Source organism: Oncorhynchus nerka, linkage group LG27 (genome assembly GCF_034236695.1).
Source record: "Oncorhynchus nerka isolate Pitt River linkage group LG27, Oner_Uvic_2.0, whole genome shotgun sequence".
NCBI lineage: Eukaryota > Metazoa > Chordata > Actinopteri > Salmoniformes > Salmonidae > Oncorhynchus > Oncorhynchus nerka.
Genome location: NC_088422.1, coordinates 85,797,006 through 85,821,628, shown reverse-complemented (window position 1 = coordinate 85,821,628; position 24,623 = coordinate 85,797,006). Strand labels below are relative to the sequence as shown.

At 44.2% G+C, this 24,623-nt stretch overlaps 2 protein-coding genes and 1 long non-coding RNA gene across 4 annotated transcripts in view; 1 reads left to right on the top strand and 2 right to left on the bottom strand.

Annotated features, from left to right (window-relative positions):
• The window catches only part of serinc4 (serine incorporator 4), a 51,505-nt gene extending 34,162 nt beyond the window's left edge, over positions 1 to 17,343 (top strand). Inside the window, exons 8-12 of the mRNA XM_065012180.1 lie at positions 11,134 to 11,260; positions 11,715 to 11,787; positions 12,190 to 12,229; positions 12,773 to 12,923; positions 13,829 to 17,343. Of these exons, the coding sequence (XP_064868252.1) occupies positions 11,134 to 11,260; positions 11,715 to 11,787; positions 12,190 to 12,229; positions 12,773 to 12,923; positions 13,829 to 14,042 (605 nt within the window). The 3' untranslated portion in view covers positions 14,043 to 17,343. The remainder of the gene's footprint in view (positions 1 to 11,133; positions 11,261 to 11,714; positions 11,788 to 12,189; positions 12,230 to 12,772; positions 12,924 to 13,828) is intronic.
• On the bottom strand, positions 2,699 to 8,510 carry LOC135565386 (uncharacterized). The gene is made up of 2 exons (XR_010461603.1): positions 8,165 to 8,510; positions 2,699 to 3,326 (listed from the first exon to the last, which is right to left on the bottom strand). It is a non-coding gene; the product is annotated as an uncharacterized LOC135565386 (long non-coding RNA).
• A 257-nt stretch (positions 17,344 to 17,600) lies between the features above and the next one.
• adamtsl5 (ADAMTS like 5) overlaps positions 17,601 to 24,623 on the bottom strand; it is a 69,215-nt gene continuing 62,192 nt past the window's right edge. For both annotated transcript variants that reach the window (XM_065012178.1, XM_065012179.1), the window contains 3 exons: positions 21,199 to 21,339; positions 20,495 to 20,566; positions 17,601 to 20,134 (listed from right to left, as the gene is read on the bottom strand). In XM_065012178.1, coding sequence (XP_064868250.1) covers positions 19,791 to 20,134; positions 20,495 to 20,566; positions 21,199 to 21,339 — 557 coding nt within the window. In that variant the 3' untranslated portion in view covers positions 17,601 to 19,790. The remainder of the gene's footprint in view (positions 20,135 to 20,494; positions 20,567 to 21,198; positions 21,340 to 24,623) is intronic.

The window sequence follows — 24,623 nt, the reverse complement described above, 5'->3', positions numbered from 1 at the left end:
GATGGAACCGACCTGTGGCTCCCACCGATACCGTCATCAGTCAAGCTCCCCTCTTACTTCCACGCGCTTCCACCAACCCAGTGTTTCTGAATCTGTATCCAATCTAGTCTCAAGCTGTGATTCATAAGGTATGAGATTCAGATGGAACCGACCTGTGGCTCCCACCGATACCGTCATCAGTCAAGCTCCCCTCTTACTTCCACGCGCTTAGTTCAATAACTCCATGTGAACGGACGGATGTGGATGTCAGTGCGTTACGTCAGATGAGTGATGGAGCAGCACAGTAACTCTACTCTACCTACCTGACCTCTCCACCAGCTCACTGCCTCCCCCAATCGCCCCTTATCTCTTGCAACCTTCCCCATCCTCCCCCAGCCACCTACAACTCCAAACAGCCTGGCCCCTCAAACTTTCATTCTAATTCAGATTGCTTTATCATGCCGTACGGTACATTTAGCAAATATTGTTTCTGACTCCTATGCTTCCACCTGCCTCTGCTAATTCCCCCTGGTCTTTCACAACCTCCTCCAGCCCCCGACTGAGTCTCCAAACACAACCCCCAGGGAGTCCAACAGTCATCTTTCTCATTCCTCTCTTTCTGGATTTATGAGTCCCTTCAGACATCCAGCTATTTCCTCTCCCTCTCATCTTTCTCTTTTTAAACATTCTCTCTTCCTTTCTCTATTTAACTATGTATCTTTCTTCCTCTCTCCTTCTCTCAAGCCATGCTTCTATCATATAACGGTGATTTGTTGTGACATTGCAACGTGATATTGCTTTGAGTTGACATGTACATAACATTGTTTTGAAAAGGAATGTCTGTTCCACCCATTCTGATTTGTACATTCTTTGTACCTGCTAGTTGTTTTGCGTGGAGGCAAGGGCACGTGCTGTCCCGGGGCAGTACAGGGCAATGCTGCAACTTGTTGAGGAAATCAGCACCGTGTATAAAAACATCTGTTCAACACATACACTCACACTATACATCCCCAGTAAGGATAGTGTTTTAAATAGTCATTTTCACTGGAGAGTGTGTGTGTGTGTGTGTGTGTACGCATGCATGTATATGTGTGGGCCCTGTTCAGAAGTAGTGCACTATAAAGGGAATAGGGTGCCATTTGGGACGCAAAAGAGTGGTCCTCCCTCCTGTCCTGTTCAGTCATGTTTGCCTGTTCAGTTTCCCTCTGGCTCAGTCTGCTGGGTGACCTCATCAAGCACACAGGCACACATCCCTGTGTTTCTATGTGGAGGAATTAGTCTGGAGTGGGACTGAAAACACACAACACTGGGAGCAGGACAGGTCCCCTCTCCCCTGCAGTGGCCTGGTGTGTGTGTGTACAGTAAGCAACCCTGTAATTGTTTTCACTGAACCCAAGGCATCTGTTCTCTTGGTCACAACACACTGGAATCCACTCTGGAATCCACAGCTATGGCCACCTGGGGGAGGGAGACACAGAAACAGAGAGAGACCAAAATAACCAATGTTTGACAGTCTGTTTAGTCTTACGCACAGACAGAGACTCAGCGGCCCCTCTACCTTTATTGTTCCAACTGTCCCCGGGACATGAGGCAAAGAAAACTATGTCTGGTCAGGTATATTGTTATTATTGCACTTACTTACCTCCAGGGATGTTTTCTTGTCCTGCCTTGGCTATTATTGTATTGTAGTATTGTACATGTTATAAATCTGTAATATTAGAGTAATAATATATTGAATGATGTATTGTGTTGTTAAGGGTGTAGGCTGTTAGGTTTGGTTGTGATGTAATTGTTTTAATCCTGTTTGGACCCCAGGAAGATTAGCTGTTGCCTCAGCTAATGGGGATCCTCAGAAATATCAAAACAACTATACAACACTGGGCCTCCGTAATCTGACATTCTGAATCAGAGCCCGTATTCATTTATCATCTTAGAGAAGGAGTGCTGATCTACGATCAGTTTTGTATTTTAGATCATAATGAAAAAGATATGGACAGGGGGGGACCTGATCCTAGATCCTAGCACTCATACTCTGAGGTGAGTACAGCCCCAGGCGATTATAGAGAACAGTGGAGGCTGGTGACTTGAAAAATGGAAGAGGATGGGAGACCCATGGTATAGGTGCGGAACGCAGAGACGTCAAAGTGTGTTTAAAAAAATGGTCAAAGAGTAATTATGTTAACCTAAAGCATTTAATAAAGACATTTATAGTACAATATTATGGAGAATGGAAATGAGAGGGCTACTTACACAGTGTTGGAAAGGGATCACAGCAGTGATTGAATGAGGATATGAGGCATGAGTTGAGGTGTTCAGAGGCTTGACTTCAGGACAGGATTTGACTAGAAAGACAAAAACAATAACAACACAATGCAGTTAGACAAAAGAGCTAAGAATGAGTTAGTCCAAGCAAGCAGTAAAATCATTGATGTGTAATAATGTGATTGTTTGTGGGCATGTGTGATTGACTCTACATACAGTAATTAGAGAAAATTGATAGGGGTACTCACAGTGCTTGGAAAGGAAACATTCAATTTATCCCCTGGGACCCAGAGTTTTTCCTTGTCTATTAACCTAACCAGGAAAACTCTGGACCCTATAAAGTTCTGACAGTGATTATTCAGTTGTAAAATGGTTTTATAAGGGCTATGATGGGACCAGTTGTAGTGAGGTGCGTACTGGCGGCAGAGAAGTCAGGCGCAGGAGAGCAAAAACTGACTTACAACAGTGTCCTTTAATATCCAGAAACCACCGTCAACAGAACAATACAATAAATGAGTCAAACAAGACCTGGTAAATACCAGCATACCGTGCTAAAGCACTACCAGAAACCATTACCGACAAGGACATGAGGGGGAACAGAGGGTTAAATACACAACGTGTAATTGATGGAATTGGAACCAGGTGTGATGGAAGACAAGACAAAAACAATAGAAAATGAAAAGTGGATTAGCGATGGCTAGAAGGTCAGTGACTTCGAACGCCGAACGAACAAGGAGAGGGACCAACTTCGGCGGAAGTCGTGACAGTACTCCCCCCCTTGACGCGGCTCCAGCAGTGCGTCGACACCGGCCTCGGGGACGACCCGGAGGTCGAGGCGCAGGGCGACCCGGGCGAAGACGGTGGAACTCCTGCAGCATTGAAGGGTCCAACATGTCCTCGACCGGAACCCAGCACCTCTCCTCCAGACCGTACCCCTCCCACTCCACGAGATACTGAAGGCCCCTCGCCCGACGCCTCAAATCCAGTATGGAGCGAACGGAGTACGCCGGGGCCCCCCGATGTCTAGAGGGGGTGGAGGAACTTCCCGCACCTCAGACTCCTGGAGCGGGCCAGCCACCAGCAGCCTGGGGAGAGACACATGGAACGAGGGGTTAATACAGTAATCAGGTGGAAGCTGTAACCTATAACAAACCTTGTTCACTCTCCTCAGAACTTTAAATGGCCCCACAAACCGCGGACCCAGCTTCCAGGCAGGCGGAGGGGCAGGTTTCGGGTCGAGAGCCAGACCTCAATGCGGTGGTGGTTAGTGGATGAGTGGCGAAGCGAGTTCTGTGCCATCTCGGCCCAGGGCACGAACGCTGCCCACTCCCCTGGCTGGTCCTGGCAATAGGACCGCAGAAACCTGTCCACATCCTGGTTCACTCTCCACCTGCCCATTACTCTCGGGGTGAAACCCTGAAGTAAGGCTGATCGAGACCCCCAGACGTTCCATGAACGCCTTCCAGACCCTAGTCCTGAACTGGGGACCCCGATCAGACACTATATCCTCAGGCACCCCGTAGTTTTATTTTTATTTTACCTTTATTTAACTAGGCAAGTCAGTTAAGAACAAATTCTTATTTTCAATGACGGCCTAGGAACAGTGGGTTAACTGCCTGTTTAGGGGCAGAACGACAGATTTGTTAGTGCAGAAGACGTGTGTAAACAAGGCCTCCGCAGTCTGTAGGGACGTAGGGAGACCGGCCAGAGAGACGACAGGACTTAGAGAAACGATCCACAATGACCAGGATCGCGGTGTTACGTGACGTACAGACGCCCAGCGGGACACTGGACGGGAGCGGGCTCTGCATGTAACGCCTGCTCAATGTCCGTGTCCAGCTCCCACACTACCGGCGCCACCAGGCAGGGAGTATGGGAGTGGGATCCATGGGCCGCTCCTCTGTGTCATACAACCGGGACAATGCGTCTGCCTTCACGTTCCGAGAGCTTGGTCTGTAGGACAGGGTAAACACAAAACGGGTAAAAACATGGCCCACCTTGCCTGGCGAGGGTTCAGTCTCCTCGCTGCCCGGATTTACTCCAGATTGCGGTGGTCAGTCCAGATGAGAAAAGGGTGTCTAGCCCCCTCAAGCCAATGTCTCCACACCTTCAAGGCCTTGACGACAGCCAACAGCTCACGGTCCCCAATGTCATAATTTCGCTCCCCCGGGCTGAGCTTCTTCGAGAAGAAGGCACAGGGGCGGAGCTTTGGTGGCGTACTCGAGTGCGGAGGGAACACAGCTCCTATCCCAGCCTCGAACGCGTCCACCCCCACTATGAACACCAAAGAGTGATCCGGATGGGCCAGCACGGGAGCAGAGGTAAACAGAGCCCTCAGGTGGCTAAAAGCCCTGTCCGCCTCAGCTGACCACTGCAAGCGTACCGGACCCGCCTTCAGCAGTGAGGTAATGGGAGCCGCTACCTGACCAAAACCTCGGATAAACCTCCGGTAGTAGTTGGCAAACCCTAAGAACTGCTGCACCTCCTTTATCGTGGTGGGAGTCGGCCAATTACACACGGATTAAATGCGGTCACTCCATCTCCACCCCTGGGGTGGAAATGCGATACACTAGGAAGGAGACGGACTGTTGGAAGAACAGGCATTTCTCAGCCTTGATGTACAGGTCATGCTCCAACAGGCGACCAAGCACCCTGCGCACCAGGGACACATGCTCGCGTGTGTAGCGGAGTATATTAGAATGTCATCTATATACACACCACTACACCCTTCCCGTGCAGGTCCCTGAAAATCTAGTCTACAAAGGCTTGGAAGACTGATGGCGCATTCATCAACCCGTACGGCATGACAAGGTATTCATAGTGCCCTGAGGTGGTACTGAAAGCAGTCTTCCACTTGTCTCCCTCCCGGATAGGAACCAGGTTGTAAGCGCTCCTGAGATCTAGTTTGGTGAAGAAGCGTGCCCCGTGCATTGACTCAATTGCTGTGGCTATGAGCTGTAGCGGGTAACTATACCTCACAGTGATCTAATTCAGACCCCGATAGTCAATACACACACGGGTGCAGACATCCCTCCTTCTTCACAAAAAAGAAACTCGAGGAGGCGGCGGAAGTGGAGGACCGAATGTACCCCTGACGCAGGGATTCGGAGATATATGTTTCCATAGCCTCCGTCTCCGCCTGTGAGATGGGATACACGTGACTCCTGGGAAGTGCAGCGTCTACCAGGAGATATATCGCACAATCGCCCCGTCGATGAGGTAGTATTTGAGTCGCCTTCTTTTTGGAAAAGGCGAGAGCCAAATCGGCATATTCAGGGGGAATGCGCATGGTGGAGACCTGGTCTGGACTCTCCACCATAGTAGCACCAACGGAAACCCCTAAACACCTACCTGAGCACTCTCGCGACCACCCCGTGAGAGGCCTCTGTGGCCAAGAAACAGTGGGGTTATGACAAGCTAACCAAGGTAGGCCCAGCACCACAGAATACGCAGGAGAATCAATAAGGAAAATACTAATTCTCTCCTTGTGACCCCACTGCGTCACCATGCTCAAAGGAGCGGTGACCTCCCTAATCAACCCTGACCCTAATGGTCGACTAAAGGCGTGAAAGGGGAAGGGCACAGCCACGGGAACAATGGGGATCTCTAAACTATGGCTAACGCGCTATCAATAAAATTCCCAGCCGCGCCTGAATCGACGAGCGCCTTATGCTGGGAATACGGGGAAAACTCAGGGAAAGTGACACACACAAACATATGTGCAACAGAGGGCTCTGGGTGAGAATGGTGCCGGCTCACCTGGGGTGACGCCAGAGCGCCCTGCCTGCTGCCTCGATCCCCAGAGGAACCAACCCGGCACCGACGAGCTGGAACCCCCTCCGGTCTCCCTGCGCACCGCCCCTCCCAGCTCCATGGGTATCGGAGAGGGGGTGCGGGAGGATGGAACCACCAGACCCCGATCTGAACGTCCGCGGGTAGCCAGTAGGTTGTCCAGCTGGATGGACAGGTCCACCAGCTGGTCAAACGTGAGGGTGGTGTCTCTGCAGGCCATCTCCCGACAGACGTCCTCACGCAGACTGCAGCGGTCATGGTCGATCTGGGCCCTGTCTTTCCATCCTGCACCGGCAGCAAGGGTCCTAAACTCCAGGGGGAACTCCTGGGCGCTCCTCGTCTCCTGCCTCAGATGGAAGAGTTGTCAAACTGGTCCAACGCCGCATCTCCCTCTCTCCACATGGCGTTGGCCCGCTCCAGGGCTTTCCCGGTGAGGCACGAGACGAAGGCGGACACCCTCTCACGGCCCGATGGAGCCGGGTGGACGGTACCCAGGTATAGGTCCAGTTGTAGAAGGAACCCCTGGCAGTTCGCAGCCTTTCCGTCGTATTCCTGGGGCAGGGAGACACGAATCCCACTGGGACCAGGAGGAAGAGGAGCGTTTAGGGGAGACCTTGGTTGTGCTGGTGGAGGCGCTGGAAGAACTCCCTGTCTCTCCCAGCGGTCCATTGTCTGGACAACGCGGTCCATGGCGGTGCCAAGGTGGTGGAGCATTGCTGCGTGCTCCCGGACGCGCTCCTCCATCCCTATACCCGGGGTACCTGCTCCTGCTGACTCCATAGTTTTGGTCTGTAATTCTGTAGTGAGGTGCGTACTGGCGGCAGAGAAGTCAGGCGCAGGAGAGCGAAAACTGATTTACAACAGTGTCCTTTAATATCCATAAACCACCATCAACAGAACAATAAATGGGTCAAACAAAACCCGGTAAATACTGTTGATAAAAGGATATTAGAAGGGTGAGCCGGTTAAGGATCGATTCAGACCAGGTGTTAAAATTGTACGACAAGCGACAGTTTATTTCAGAGGGAGAATATCTGGTACACGTAAATACGGCTCTTCCGTTAGTTCGTGTTGGAACAGCAGGCAGAGAGCGCGTAAACAGTCAGCACAGCCCTTATATACGTCACAGAAAGTAGGTTGACTCTAGGAAGATCGGATCTCCGGATTGGTTCAGCTGGTTGTAGTCTGTAGTCTTCCGCCATTGGCTCAGTTGTCTGTCCGTCATCGTAGAATCTTCTTCGGGCACACAGTGTTCGTTTAAAAGGGAGATTATGTGTAATGTGGGAGCTATCCTGTAGGGGACCCCACAGGCTTTACTGTGAAAATACGTTGCTATGTGTTGTCTCAGTTATAACAATGCAATAGCCACGTATTTAGCAGTAGATTGGTCTCCTGCATAATAGCAATTCTTTACAATACCAGCATACCGTGCAAAAGCACTACCAGAAACAATTACCGACAAGGACATGAGGGGGAACAGAGGGTTAAATACACAACATGTAATTAATGGAATTGGAACCAGGTGTGATGGAAGACAAGACAAAACCAATAGAAAATGAAAAGCGGATCAGCGATGGCTAGAAGGTCGGTGACTTCGACCGCCGAACGAACAAAGGAGAAGGACCATTCTTCAGCGGAAGTCGTGACACCAATTTTTCCTAATCAGGTCACGTTTTTTTTATGTCAAACTGCAGCAACTTTATACTTGTTCATATTAATTATATTTAGACTAGATTATGAGGGGGATTTCCTCTACCCAGACAACTGATAGACAGAACTCACAGGGCTGCAAAATTGTCTAGTTTTCATCCCATACAGCATGTCAGATCTGTCAGTTTAGGTGTAGCCTAGGCTGCTGCAACATTTATGTCATGAGTTTTTGCTTGTGTCTGTCTGGAGTGATTATGTGTTATCTTTGCTAAATAAATACCGGAGCAAAGTGGAAACCCTACTTGAGCGCGCTCGAAAATGTTCTGCGTCAAACTCTCTTTCATCTAACTTTTAATGGATGACACGATGGAAGCTATCAAATCATTCAGAACATCCCAGAAAAAAAGTAGAACGTTCCATATGTTCAGCAAGTAAAGCATCGTAACGTGCAATTACCGCTGCAAGTAGGGTTTCCACTTACCGCTGTAGTTGCACTTTTTAGCGGAACTTTCCCTCTCGTCGTGTCCTCTAAAAGCCTATTATTGCATGGCGAAATAGTCGCTTGAGAACATCCCCGTTTCTTCTTTCTCGTTGTTGCGCAGTTAGAATATCCAGACATCCGCCATGATCGATGCGACTTTTCGCAGAAGCTTGAATCTGATGTGGACATTTATATGCTCCCTGCTTTTTATTTAGCCGTTTAGCTTAACGATCAATGTTCTTCAGGTCACTGTGCCCACCTTTCGGCCAAGGCTCAGACTTTACAAAAAGCAGGCAAGGCCAGAAATACAGGTGGCTAAAATGAAAGACCCTGTTATCCAGCTATACTTTTGATTAGAGGTCGACTGATTGATTTTTCAACGCTGATACCGATTATTGGAGGACAAAAAAAGCCGATACAGATTAATCGGCAGATTTTAAAATGTATTTGTAATAATGACAATTACAACCATACTGAATGAACACTTATTTGAATTTAATATAATAATCAATTAAATCAATTTAGTCACAAATAAATAATGAAACATATTCAATTTGGTTTAAATAATGCAAAAACAAAGTGTTGGAGAAGAAAGTAAAAGTGCAATATGTGTCATGTAAGAAAGCTAACGTTTCAGTTCCTTGCTCAGAACATGAGAACATATGAAAGCTGGTGGTTCCGTTTAACATGAGTCTTCAATATTCCCAGGTAAGAAGTTTTAGGTTTTAGTTATTATAGGAATTATAGGACTATTTCTCTATATACCATTTGTATTTCATATACCTTTGACTATTGGATGTTCTTATAGGCACTTTAGTATTGCCAGTGTAACAGTATAGCTTCCGTCCCTGTCCTCGCTCCTACCTGGGCTCGAACCAGGATCACAACGACAACAGCCACCCTCGAAGCAGCGTTACCCATGCAGAGCAAGGAGAACAACTACTCCCAAGTCTCAGAGCAAGTGACGTTTGAAACGCTATTAGTGCGCACCCAGCTATCTAGCTAGCCATTTCACATCACATTGTTACACCAGCCTAATCTCGGGAGTTGATAGGCTTGAAGTCATAAACAGCAGAGCTGCTGGAAAAACGCACAAAAGTGCTGTTTGAATGAATGCTTATGAGCCTGCTGGTGCCTACCATCGCTCAATCAGACTGCTCTATCAAATCATAGACTTAATTATAACAAAATAACACACAGAAATGCGAGCCTTAGGTCATTAATATGGTCGAATCCGGAAACTATCATCTCAAACAAAACATTTATTCTTTCAGTGAAATACGGAACCGTTCCGTATTTTATCTAACAGGTGGCATCCATCAGTCTAAATATTCCTGTTACATTGCACAACCTTCAATGTTATGTCATAATTACGTAAAATTCTGCCAAATTAGTTCGCAATGAGCCAGGCGGCCCAAACTGTTGCATATACCCTGACTCTGCATGCAATGAACGCAAGAGAAGTGACACAATTTCACCTGGTTAATATTGCCTGCTAACCTGGATTTCTTTTAACTAAATATGCAGGTTTAAAAATATATATACTTCTGTGTATTGATTTTAAGAATGGCATTGGTGTTTATGGTTAGGTACACATGGGAGCAAAGACAGTCCTTTTTAGCGAATGCGCACTGCATCGATTATATGCCAGGCAGGACACGCTAGATAAACTAGTAATATCATCAACCATGTGTAGTTCTAACTAGTGATTATGATTAAGTTTAATGCTAGCTAGCAACTTACCTTGGCTTCTTACTGCATTCGCGTAACAGGCGGGCTCCTCGTGATGCAGGTGGTTAGAGCGTTGGACTAGTTAACCGTAAGGTTGCAAGATTGAATCCCTGAGCTGACAAGGTAAAAATCTGTCGTTCTGCCCCTGAACAAGGCAGTTAACCCACCGTTCCTAGGCCGTCATTGAAAATAACACTGTGTTCTTAACTGACTTGCCTAGTTAAATAAAGATTAAATAAAGGTCTAAAAAAAAAAAAAAATCTGCAAAATCAGCTTCCAAAATGACCGATCTCCGATTGTTATGAGAACTTGAAATCGGCCCTAATTAATCGGCCATTCCGATTAATCGTCAACCTCCACTTTTGATACTAATCAGTATTGAACACCCTCACCTTTTCACCCTTCTTTGTGAAACTGATCTCAGGCAGAGGTCGACCCTCAGTTTTAATTAGCACCTTTTCCGTGTACCACAGCGAATTAAAAGGGGTTCTTCATCAAAAAGTTTACAAAATTGAAATAAATTGCACTAACTGGACACAAAAATGATGTTCTAAAACCAAGAAAACAATCTACCTCCTCTGTGTCCTGTAATTTGAAGAAACTAATTTCAATTGAAAAATATGACTTTTCAATCTCCAATAATGTCACCAAGCTCCTCAACACATAGATTCCCACCCTAATGCTTTGTGGCACAAGCCCAATACAACACTCGTTTCATCTGATCCTAATCCTATGATTGGATGACAACATGTCAGTTCATACTTATCAATGTTGATTGGTTGGAGGTCGTCCTCTGGAAGTGGTCAAAATGACCATGCAGGTCTATTGAAGGGGGTGAGGCCCTACGTGCCTCTAGGTTTTGTATGAGGTCAATATACACATAAGACAAAAGCTATCTTTTTTAGTGTTTCACTATTTTTATTTTTATGAAATTTCACCGAGGAGGATGGTCCTCTCCTTCCTCTTCTGAGGAGCCTCCGCTGATAGAGAACCACACACTAATATAGGGTCAAACAGACAGGGAGAACCAGACACTACTATAGGGTCATACAGACAGGGAGAACCACACACTACTATAGGGTCATACAGACAGGGAGAACCACACACTACTATAGGGTCATACAGACAGGGAGAAACACACTTTTCTTTATTCCCTCAGTAAAACCACACTACTGTTAAGAAAAGCTGGAAACAGAGGATGAAACTTTCTTTGCTCTGCTCCCTCTCTGTTTTCCCAGTGGTGTACCAGGGGGTGAATATGACAGTATGTTACCCCAGTGTGGGTCAGGATGGTATCCATAAGGAGACCAACGCGGTGGCCATTATAGGAGCTGCCATCATGTACTGCTGTGTGCTCTTCGCATGGTGAGTGGCACGTCACTGGAGGAGTGTGTAATGAATGTCAAAACGTTTTCCCATTGAATCATATGTACAGTCTCTCTACACAGTGATCGAACAATAAGAGCTCTATTCAATCCGAATCGCTGAAGATCAGCGTTACAGCGTGATTGAAATTTAAAGACAATTGTCCTGCGTTAGTGGAGACTACATTCACGGTAAACACTGCATGTGTTGGCTCAATCGCAAAATACCTTTACATTTATATTGCGCAATCTGTAACACTTCATCGATACAGACTGAATAGAGACCTAAGTACTTTACTTATTGACTTATTTAGGCTAATTACTTACTAACATTCTATGTAACAAATGGAGATGCAATTTTGAGGTTATTTTTTGTTTCTGTTTGAAAAAAAGACATTGCTTGTCCTAATATTAGTTGACTTCAGTTGCTTATTCAAACAATGCTATATTTTCAGTAACGAAGCATCCTACCTAGCAGAGGTTTTTGGCCCTTTCTGGATGATCAAAGTTTACCGCTATGAGTTCCAGGTAAAGTACGAATTCATATAAAAATATTACTGTCGAGGATCATTCACTGCCAACATGGATAATGGAGGATCAACTCTGTGTTCCTGTGGCTCTGCATACATCTTGTTCTCAGTGGGTTCATGGCACTTTAATTGGGGAGGATGGGCTCGTAGTAATAGTTGGAGTGGAATAGATGGAATGGTATCAAATACGATGCCATTCCATTCGCTCCGTTCCGGACATTATTATGAGCCGTCCCCCCTCAACAGCCTTCACTGATCTTGGTATTAATTTGTGATGTGTGAGCGGCATGTTTCCACGCTCCATACATGTGTGGAGAATGTATGGGCATCCTGAGCTCTGCTTACCTCTAGCAGTTTGATACAACTCCTGGAATCTCTCTCTCTCTCTCCGTTTTCCTAGAAAGCCACATGCTGCTTCTGCTGCCCTGACAAAGAGGAAGGTTGGTAGCCTACATGTCAATAAATTCTCAGCAACACTTTATTTGAAGGGTACCTGAATAAGGACTTCGGAACACATTCATGAAACATACATAAAACAAAAATAAGCAGTACATTTATGTTGGCGAAAAACTTCCTTTAAAGTTGCGGTTGTTGACATAAGCATGAATGTTAATGTAGTGCTAATGAATGTTTATGTAATGAAGTCCTTATGTAGGTACCCATAAAATATATAGTTACGTAGTTATCTTAATCTGGATTCTTCTCCATATTATAAAGATGCCAGTATTAAGGCTGCAGAATAGAAAGTATGTCTAAATAATTTATGTACAGACTAGCGGCTAGCCTATACTGAGACTGGTGTTATGACATTCAAATAAATCAATATGATTTAGCACTATTCTTACACCTTCTGGGAAAATAAAATGATTGTGAAAGATAAATGGCATGTTTTCTATATGCTGCTATGGTATTGTCGAGAGCAGCACGACTCTTTATCACCCTCAGGTGATTGACTTTATATGTTCGGTCTGTGGTGTTTCCAGAGGTGGAGTTTGTGATTGACGAAGAAATCAAGGGCTGCCAGAAGGTGATTCACAACGAGAACCAGAGAGTGGCTTACAGCTACTTCTTCTTCCACTTTGTCTTCTTCCTGGCCTCGCTCTACGTCATGATGACCCTAACCAACTGGTTCAGGTCAATATCTCACTCACTGGGCATTGGGCACCCCAGCAAACACACAACCACAACACAACGTTGTCTCAATGTTGGCGTTACATGAAAATGAAGACGCTTTACTTGATTGCTCAATCATAAGGGCTACATAACCCTGTCATAATATAACCCTGTCATAATATAACAGATATCATAAACAGTCATGATAGCTTTCAACGCGCTAGCGCATTTGGCACACTGCTTTTCCAAAGCAAAGCGTTTCACACCGCATCCCAAACACCTGAGGGTAACAATATCAGTTTGTCAGTAAATGTCTACAACTAACTAGCTATTCATTTAGTACTAGTAGCTGGGATGAGTTAAACATTTTCGGCATAGCTAGTTAGCGATGCATTGCTAACTAGGTAGCTAGAGGACTGCATCTAACTAGTTCACTTGCTGCTGATGTTGAATCATTGCTGGTGAATGTTGATTAAATCTTTGGGGGTTTTAACTGAGATTAGTGATACAGCTAGCTAGCCTCCAGCTAGAAAGGGAAACAGAACATTTGGTTGGGGTCACCTAGCAACAAAAATGTGCACTGACTCGGCGGAGCGCATCAACAGCTCAGCCATTCAAAGCGGAGCGTCTCTCTTCTTTTGGGGGAAATTGCCATGTCGACGCAGAACCAAACTTCATACAGTCATTAAAATACAGTTGAGGGCACTTAAGTTGCAACACTACCATATAGCATCATGTAGCGATAGTTTGCCACAAAAACATGTACCGCAGTACAGCGTAAAAAAAAACATTTTAGTTCCCTTAATTGTGGGTAAGATTCTTGTTGACTCACCTCATCCGTTACCTGGGTGTAACACAGCAGCTATATTGTGCCATTTCTGTGCTAATCAAAATTCCTCTCCCACCTTTCCTTCCTCCACCTCCAGCTATGAGTCAGCGGTGCTGGAGACCACGTTCACCCACGGCAGCTGGTCCACGTTCTGGGTGAAGATGTCGTCGTGTTGGGCATGCGTGGTGCTCTACCTCTGGCTGCTGCTGAGCCCACTCTGCCACTGTGGCTCCGACTCGCACCGCCCGCGACGTTCCCGCATTAAACGCCGCTCAGCCAACTCCTCCAGTCACGTCAGTGTGAGCGTCTGACCTGTGACCTTTGGGCCAGAGCCTGGCTTCTGGGGGTGGAGAACAGGATAGGACAGCTAGCAGGAGAAGATGGACAATTGCCCCCGCTGTGGTACCCTGAAGGTGGAGGGTGGTTTTGATGATGTCCCCTTGCACCCTCAACCGGTCTCCCATATTGAGATGTCAGCGGTCAGAGATGAGATGTCATGGGTCAGAGACTCACTCCAGCTAGAAGGACAAACTAACAGACTAACCAGAGGATTAATGATTGAATCTGATGTTCCTCACACAGACCACCTGAACCTCCAAACACGGGACTAACCAGACTGTGCTCTGAAACAGGAACAAAGACCCTATACAGAATCACTACATCCTGCCATCCAAACTGATTTCGCAACATTTCACTATTGTTTCACTCGGTAAGTGAAGTATTCAGTCTGGTTTAACCAGGCTAGAACCACTATGGAATACTATGCTGAGACTGCCAAAAGGGAACAAAAAGGATGAGCTCTCGACTCGCATACGACGGGAGCTGTAGGGAAATGTTGGCTGACTTTTTACTCTTTTTGAATATTTTATTTCTTATAGTAAGGACTGTGTAGCATTTTTTAAATTACAACCAGGGGTAGATTTGTCAGTAGGATCATTATTTTTCTCAGTGGTTTCAACAACTGAAGGTTTACCTGAATGTTTCGGTGAAAGTTTCCCTGAACGTTTCACACCATTTCTAAAGGTTTACATTAAGATTTTGCACATTAGTGTGTTCATACTGTTTGAATATGTTCGCTCTGGTGTGGAGCTAATGTGAATTATAAAATAAAATATTACTTAACACTTTCGCCAACAGGTATAATGCTATATTACTTGTTATAAGCATGTATGAGCCTTTATGTTGGCTGAGCAAATTTCCAATGGACCTAATGGCTTATATAGTCAGGATCATTATGAGTTGATTTACAACACATTATAAGGGGTTCATAGATGTTCATGACAAGTCTTTCAATGCATTATATCTGTCGGCTTTAAGTAAAATGTTACCAAATACTCTTATACCAATTATTTATTTCGCAATGCCTTTTTAACATCGTGGGAGTGGTGTATCCATTTCTAAATTGGTTTTTGAAAGGAAAATGTGGTAAAATAGTTTTGGCAGTTAAGTTTTACAAGAAACCCCAGCTACAAGACCCTGACATGTCTGGTTTAAAGGGGCTCTCTGTGATCTGGGGTGTATTTGCTAGGAACAGAATGGAAACAAATGTGCCGAAACGGGAAGAGACCTACCTGGAATTTTCCAATATGAAAGCTTGTTTTGGTATTTACATTTCAAAATGCTTCGCTACGGAGTGCACTAATTAATGCACCCGTGTTTTAGAAGAACCATTGAGGATCGAGAGCCACGTTTCTGTGAAGACTTCTCCACAGTTAATGACCAATAATTTGACTCTGTAAAACCTTTGTGTACGATACTGCATTTAGGTCCTTTTTTAGCTCATTTCATGTTACTATGATAGCAGGTGTGTGAAGTTATTTTTGTAAATACATTTTGTAATGAAACACAGCTTCTGTTGATTAAAGTGTGATATTTTTGTAAGCGAACAAACCCTAAAATCACATTGGATTCTGATTAGTTTCCCAAATTCCATTTTTCCCTTTTGTATTTTTCAGGTTTTCGCTCTCAGAAATGACACTTTTTTTGGTAAGCGTTATGGCGATCGGTTCTCTAATCACATGACACGGCTGGGAAAAAACTATAACCCCAGTTTAACTAACAGTTCACAGAATTCAAAATGTGCCCCTAACGAGATGGTCGTTTTCAATCAAGAACAATTGTGGCACTTGATTTAACTCTTTAAGACTATTTTTGTGGTAGTGGAAGAAGTTTAAAACGTTTTACTTAAGCTAAGCATTTAAATATAGTCAAAGTTAAATGTAGTAAAGTAATTGATCGGATTACTTTGATAGACTACTAGATCAACCTTATTACTTTGGATTGTAGGGCAGTTAAAAAAATAACTACACTCTGACTACTACACTTTTACACACTCTGCTACTAGAAAATCACAGAATATTCAAACCAATAAAAGACAGAAGACAATGAGGCAGTGTTGAAGTCCTCTCTGGGCTGGAGGGGTATCAGTGGGAAGAGGTACCCATTGGCCAGAAAGGCGGAACCCTTTCCCTGGGAGAACTTCCCCAGGGGACACACTAGTTAACTGAGCATAGCACACATTGGGCCCTATAAAATCATTAGATTTTTTGTCCTGATTCCGATTAGTTTCCCAAATTCCATTTTCTCCCTTTAGTATTTTTCAGGTTTTCGCTCTCAGAAATTACACCTTTTAAAAATATTTGTTTTTACACATAACAACAAAAATGGATGTTCCAACTCCACAACAATGCTTGAACCACATTAGGGCACCACTTTTGAGGTCTGTGAAAAATAGAAAATAATTTCAATTTTTGGGTGTAGTTACCCTTTAATGCAACTGTGCACCAGGAAGAGACTGTTGTTTGGTTAGTGTTGTTTCTGTGGCGCTCATATGATTGCAGAATTTGCAAAACAAATGGCCACTGGATTGATGCAAATAATCATATCATTCTGCCAGGTTATAGGCTACTTTGTAGTTAACATTTAATTGAGAAGGATTTTGGGAAAAGCCTTTCTATCTCTACCAGAAGACGTTTATTATTACCATCATTGCTAATGGCTACACAAAGTGTAGACATATGCACACACACACACACTCCTTTTCCAACTCAGAAAGTTGCTGGATAATACGAATCACATTCTGACTGAACCGAATAGGCTACACACGCTCATTCAAATTCAAATATCTAAACTACAGTTGTTGCATGTGAAAAGGTTTCACGTACAAAAAATAAAAAGTCAATGTGCATCAGCCTTTCTTCTTTCCCTACTCTTGCTTCGCTTGTTAGATATTAAGCACATTGATAGTTGGCTATGTACAGCACCGTGCTGAGGAGGACGACACGCTGTTGCCTTGGCTGCCACCTCTGGAGTAGTAGCTGCTTTCTTGTTGTTCACAATTCTTCATCCACCCTTTTCACCCTCTGCTTTACTTTCCCTGAGAGTGTGAGTATCCATAGCAACGACTTAATGAAGAGACATGAGAGAGCTGTTAGCTGAAGTTAGCCAGCTAATTTTCTCCACTCAACTCAAACAGCAGATACTTCTGTTCTGATTCCAGATTTGAATAGCAGAGAAGTAGAGGAAGATATCAAATGCCCAACGTGTCTAACTTGTTGAGAAACTGGTCAGCTGATTTGTGTCAAAAGTTGCAGTGAATGGAATGTTAGAAGTCTGGAAGTTGATATTGTCACAATGGGATCTTTAGAAATCCCATTGAATTGAATGAAGATGGGAAATAAAATAGTTTCATTTAAAATAAATACTTTTTAAACTATCAAAAAGTTGTATGCAAGCACTCAGCAGGTTTTAAAGTTTGAATGATGTTTCTAGGGGTAATCTACCTATACAAACTACACAAAAATGCATATGAGTACAGACCATCCCGCCTTGTAAAACGTGGTGTCGGTGGTGTTAAAGAAAGCAATGTGTTGGCAAATTGTTAAAACCTTATAATAAAAAAGAACTTGTTACAGCATAGTTCATGTATAGGAATAGATTGCACATAATTCACCAGTCATTCAAATTAAATATCTTTCTTATATTTGTAGCTACTCAGTGCCACACCAATATAAAATACTGAATAATCCATATTTTTGTTTCTCACAAAAGTAAATATTCATGTGAATTAGACAATAGGAGCCCTAACAAAACAGACTAAGGGAACCTGATTGATTTAATATTCAAAACACAGTAACACTTTACATGAACTTGCTCTTATGTCAGTGTAGATTTAAATGCATAGTAATAGTAGTAGAGTTGAGCGGTTTCTGTTACTACATAAGTGAAATAAACTCAACCCCATCACTACGCAATTACAATGCAATTCATGAAGTACTGTGCTATAACATGTAACTACAATGCTACTAGTGTAATTAAATGACACGGTTACTACACAGGTATAAGAGCAAATTAATGTCAATTGTTACCCAAAACACATACATCAATAGATAGAAATACATTGATAGATTTTAAAAAAAATACTATATTTTAGAAGCAAAACACAAATATAAATGTTATGATCTAGATATTATTTTGCCACATAAATACAATATGGAACAATATGTAGTTTTATACATCTTAGGTATGAGAAGAAAGTAAAGTGTCACATTTATTTTGACATAGAGTGACTGAACTGTTAGCAGTCCTGGGGAGTAGTTCCACTACATTTAATTCAGTTAGTAATTTACCTATATTTTGTAGTAACTACATTCAAATCTTTGTAGTGTCTTTGGTAGTTAATGACTTGTTTTAGCCATGTAGCTATCTACTGGAACTGCCCACTACATTTATTCAACTACCCCCTATTGTTTTCTCTCTCCCTGGCCACTGGGCTAAGCCAAAGCACTCACTCTGGCTGTCACACAGACCTCACTACACTGTTAACATCTGACTCCAGAGTGATGTGTTCTGGCAGTCATTTTTCTTAACTGTGTAGTCGATGACATTTCAGATTTAGATATGATAGTTTTTTACAAAGTAGTTTGGATGTAGTGAACTACTTTTCAAAGTAACTATTAAAGTCAACTATATTTTTCTTTAGGGTAGCGTAATGGCTCTATTCAATCAGATCCGCTTTAGCCGACATCCGCATAGCAGTTGTTCAGGCAGTGTAGGAGGTGGAACTGCGTTAGAGCAGATCCTGGCATTATACCTGAAGCGGACATTGCTATTGGCTGCACGGAGTCGCATTAAGAGAAATCTCATGCAAGCCTTATTTACAAGTTCGAAACACGGAATGTGAGATGTGATCTACACCTCGATTCAGCTGATAGAAATCCTCATTATTTTCTTTAGGCTAATGATATTCATTTATTTATTTATTCATTATTTCTATATAGCCTACACTTTGTCATTCTGAATATCTAACTTGAGTGACAATGATGAAGAGTAGCTCTTCACCAATTTGACAGCTCCAACACAGTTACATCTCCGGCACTGTCAAAACATCAGCTATGCAGGTGTCTGCTATCGCCGGTTAACGCTTGATCTGATTGAATCTAGAACGAAGTGTAGCTTAACCTCTTCCAGTGTGAAGTAATTGATACAAGCTATAAACTATATTTTCAGAGTAGATTCCCCAACACTGCCTGTTAGTAACCCAGGCAGATAGTTATAGTCAGTTATCTAGTTAGCAAAGGGAACAAAACAAAACACAAATTCTTGGCCATTGAAGTGGATATATTCTTCTCTTTGGTAAGTTTTAAAGGTGGGTGATAACGTCCACCTAAAGTGCTATACTTTGTGAGCTGGTCAGCTTTTGCATTGCTCTTTGAGGGCTTTGCCTTCTTATCACGCTGACTGGCAGATCTACTGGGTCACCCTGAGTATAGTCTCTTCCCAGAGTTCAACTAGTGTTTGCCTCCACCATTTTCAGTTCCCCCATTTTGGAATTCTAGTGGTTCTGTTGCTCTCTGTGTGTATTTTGAAGGGCCAGAGGCAGGAAGTTGTTGCGTAGGGGTGTATGGGATTTTAATGTCACACACAGACACACACATGCAGCCCCATTGTTTGTCTGATTCACCATCAGAAGTGCTCAGTCTTGAGGAGTGTTAAGGAGTCATGACAGTCAAAGTATGTGTGCATCTAGGTGTGCACGTGTATACTGTACATCTCTATGTCTAGGCATAGCCGCCTCTCAGTTCCGCAGGTGGCCTGGGCCCTCTGTTACTACACAGATCCTCCAGGGGGCGCAACAGAGCGTCCTCTCTAGGTTTATAGGGTATTGCGTAGCTGTCCTCCTCCATCAGTATCCGGTTCAACGTCTGCTCGTTGTTAATGTGGCGACGCACCATCAGTACGTACTGGCGCCCTTCCTCCAGAGGGGGGCAGTCACACACGTTGGGCACCCACAGGAACTCGCGGTGCTCCAGGCGGAAGCGATTGTGGTAGGTGTGGATGATCTGGACATCGTAGCGCGTCTCCTCACCCCGGTACAGCTTGCTCATGACTTTGGCACGGAACACTGACAACCAATGAAAGACATTATGCTAACACTTTACATAAAGCCAACAGGTATAATGCATTAAAACTTGTTATAACTTACAAGCATGTATGCGCCCTTACAATGTCTTATAATAAGGTTTGTTGTGCCATGCTGGTTTTTCCATGCTGCGATTTTTCAACTGATTTAAAATGTCTGTTTAAGTTTCACCGAATTACATTCGTTCCTTACTTTAAAAAACTATTCAAGTGAGATGTCAACTTGCACCACTATCACCTGATGTTGTAAACTCAAACCCAGCTGTAAACTGGGTCATGTGAATTTAAAGCACACAAGGGTGTTTGAACCGCTAACTTTAGGTATTCAAAAGTTCAGACTTACCGAAGTCTTTCTGGCAGTACTGCCTCTGGCGCTCCCCTCGACCGCGGGCCCGCCTACATTTCCCACAATGCCCTACGGGAGTAGAAAGAGAAGCGGTGAGTTGATTTGAGCACAGATTGTTTTTTATATCAGGGTATTGCACAATGGTTAGGATGGCACAGATGTGTTTCTGAGAGTGAGTGGGGGACTTAAGGATAGTAGAGAGTAGGATAGATTAAAGGAAAGAGAAGAGCATAGGACAGATTAAAAGGAAGAGTAGAGAGCGGGATAGATTAAAGGAAAGAGTAGAGAGCAGGACAGATTAAAGGAAAGAGTAGAGTAGAGAACAGATTAAAGAGTAGAGTAGAGATTAGGACAGATGAAGGAAGAGTAGAGTAGAGATTAGGACACATTAAAAGAAGAGTAGAATGTAGGCTAGATGAAAGGAAGAGTAGAGTAGAGAGTAGGACATTAAAGGAAGAGTAGATTAGAGAGTAGGACAGATTAGAGGAAGGGTAGAGTAGGATAGATTAAAGGAAGAGTAGGATAGATTAAAGGAAAAGTAGAGTAGGATAGATTAAAGGAAAGAGTAGGGTAGAGGGGGGAGGCAGAGGAGAGAGGATTGTAGCATTTTAGCAAGGCGAGAGTTGAGGTTTAGGGGAGTGGGGGTGAGATAGGGGTTAAAGATTTAGGTGAGGGAGAGATTGAGGTGAGGTGGAGCAAACCTCCTCGGGGTGGTTGGGGTAGTCGGTTCCTCCTGGTCTCATCCCTCTCCAGGCGGGGAAGGACAGGTGGGCGATGGGGCTGGTGAGGGGGTTGTCGAGCTGGGTGGCGAGGGGACTTGATGGGCCAGCCACCTGGAGGAGCTGAGGGACAGTGCGGGAAAAGGTGAGTTACATTATTGAGTATCAACATGCCTTTGGAGTTAGGGCCAGGAGTTTTCATGACCTGACCAAGAAAAGGACCTGGGTCCAAGACATAAACTCAAACGGAACTTTAAGGGATAGTTTACTTATTTATTAGATGTTTGTTTTCTTACCTTAAAAGCAGTCTATGGAAAAGGAGTGACTGCAATCCACACTTTGTTTTTGTTAAACTAGCCACTGCCAACAAAATGTTAACATGAGCATTTTTTTTACCAAAGCACCATGTCAGTAAATCTCCCCAGTTAAGCACGTTTTAAATGTCATGCCCAAATAATTTTTAATCATTAAAAAACAATTCATTGAGGACCACAATCCATTTAAGAGATGAGGGAAAAAATGTCTAAATATGTACAATTTCTGAACTATTCCTTTAAATTTGCATTAATCATCCATTTTTGCAAACGATGGAGAAGCATATGTGTATCTTGAATCAGGATTTAGGGATCTTTCCAAGGCATTCTTTAGGTAGAATCTGTAAGGACACTGTATAAGTAGATGACAGCACATCACACAGTGTGACAAAAAAAAAAAAGACCTTCACATGCAAGAGGCATTTCTCACTCGATACAAAACGTGTTCCAGATGACATTTCATTACATTTCATTATAGTACAACGGTTTGATTTCCCAAAACCTGCAATTTCTTCTTAGAGCCCTATCCCCTCTTTGTATCATCCAGACCATTTCCGTGACCTTCTCCTTACCTCACGCAGTCATCAACTCATCCCTGACCGCCTAGCTAACGTCCACCCTAGTCCACCGTCTTCAAGAGAGCAGCACAAGAGTTGCACTCAACTGAAAAACCTGATTAGTCGATCCCTCCGATGTCAACAACTACAGACGTCATCTTTCTTTCTTCTCCAAGATAATTGAACGTGTAGTTTAGCCAGCTCTGTAGTTTTCAGAATGATTATCTTGATTTCCAAATCAGTCAGGTTTCAAGACTAGCCAACATTCAGCCAACAGCTAGCCAACGTATCACGGACAGAACTTCCGCACTCAACAAGCTAACTCGCTCCTCTGTATCACATTTTTCATTTAATTTCATTACAGTACAACGGGTTGATTTGTTTGATCGTAGCTAGAACCATCAGATCCTCCTATCAAAGATAATTCCGTAGTCTAGGGCATTTCCTAGGTTAGCTAGCCCATGCTTTGTCGTTCTTTTAACGCAACCTAATCAACACTGCTAGCTAGCCAGGTGGCGAATAGCAGACAGTCTATTACCTCACCACGACTTGATTAGTGTAGTGTCACCACCACTGCCAGTGTCCCCATAGGGCTCTGTTCAAGGCCTCTGCCTATTCTAGCCTACTTCAGCAGTCACTGGCTCTGTCATATTAATCATTTTAGTCAATAAGATTCATTGCTATGCAGACGACACACAATTAATCTTCACTTGTCTGTCTCCTTTCCCCCTTCTTGACCAGCTCCTTTGCATTAGCGTAGCCTCTCTGCATGTCTGGCAGACAGTGTGTCTGACGGATCACCACCTCTGCACAGACCATCGGCAAGACGGAGCTGCTCTTCCTCCTAATCGGGGTGGTCCCAGTTCCATGATCTCGCCCACGGTTGACAGTTCCAGGTCTCCGGTAGCTCTGGAACTGCGTGATCCTGGCCAACAAGGCAGAGTTCATCTCAGCCAATGCCTCCCGTTCAGTCCCTAGGTTCATGGCACTACAACACATGGATCACCACAGACAACACTGCTACTCCTACTGCTCTCTCTTCGTCTGCACGTGTTCTCGCCCGAGAGCTTCTGGTCAACAATACCAGAGATCCTCATCTCTCCCAAGTGGTCATTCTCTCTTTCTTTACCCATCTGAAAAATCGCCTCCTTTGAATTCCATGCTGTCACAGTTACCAGCCCTTAATGGCTTAACAAGGTTTATCATTTATTGATTCAGGTTCCCAGGGTATTTAACCTGTTCTGGGCGACTTTAACCTCCCCAGTGGACTCCCCACGTCTACCACTCATTCCTCTCTGCCTTTTTTCCACTCCTTCAATGCAAAGGCAGGAAAGGCTGTTTGTCTCATCTTTACTAGATGCTGTTCTTCCAAAGAATACAACTCTCCAAGTCTCCGACCACTACCTTGATCCTTTTCCCTCTCGCTCTCATCCAACAGACACTGCCCCTACTCGGATGCTTGCAAGGCCCGTCCCAACCAGACAAACTCTCAAAGCTAAAAAGTGGACTTATCATCCATCATCTCTTCCCTCTGCTCAAACCTTCTCCAACCATCTCCTGATTCTGCCTCCTCAACCCTCCTCTCCTCCCTTTCTGCATCCTTTGACTCTCTATGTCCCCTATCCTCCAGACGGAGGTTTGTTAAGAAATGCTATGGATGCTGCTCACGGAGGAGGTGTGTCCCGAGAAGAAAGATGCATTTAATGCCGTAAGTCTGTCGGCAGTACAATCACCAGACGCGTTGAAGAAATCGGGAGTAATGTATATGCCCAGCTGCAGCAGAAGACGAAAGAATTTGACTTTTTTCATTAGCACTGGATGAGAGCACGAACGTGCAAGACACAGCATTTTCCTCTTCAACTGCTCATTTTTATTCCCAAGCATCTGCCTCCTAGGAAGCTCTTTCAGTTTGAGTTGGCAACCATTTTGAACAGAAGGTGTGACATCCGATCCTCGTTTGCTAAGTCAAACCAACAGTCTGGTTCTGCTCATGCACTGCCCTACCCAAACTGACCTCTTTCTCCCCAAACTCAAAAAACTCCAGATGAAATGTCCACAGTCTTTTGGCCAGCACGCCCAACAACCTGCCCGCTTGACCCTATCCCCTCCTCTCTTCTCCAGACCCCGATGAGACCTTCAAGATTGACAGATGAACATCAACTCAGTCCCTGACCGCTGGCTGTCCCTTCCGTCTTCAATGGAACCTGATATTCACCCCTTCTCAAAAGCCAGATGCAGGCCCACAGTTCCACTGATGAACAACACAGACCAGTATCCTTTTCTTTCTTGAATGAGTCATTCTGAGCATAAACAAAACTCTAATAAAATCTACTGGGATAAAATCCATCTTTACAACCATACTGGTAGTGAAATGTATTGTGCTGTGTAGGTGCTGTATCATCCTCAGTCAGGTTTAGTCATTCAACAGTTTCTCAACCTGCTTCTCTCCTTTGTCTAGGTTTTCACTGTGAACCATCAGATCCTCCTTCCACCCTCTGAGTTGGGCATCAAACAGCGTGTCCCACGCCTACTGGAA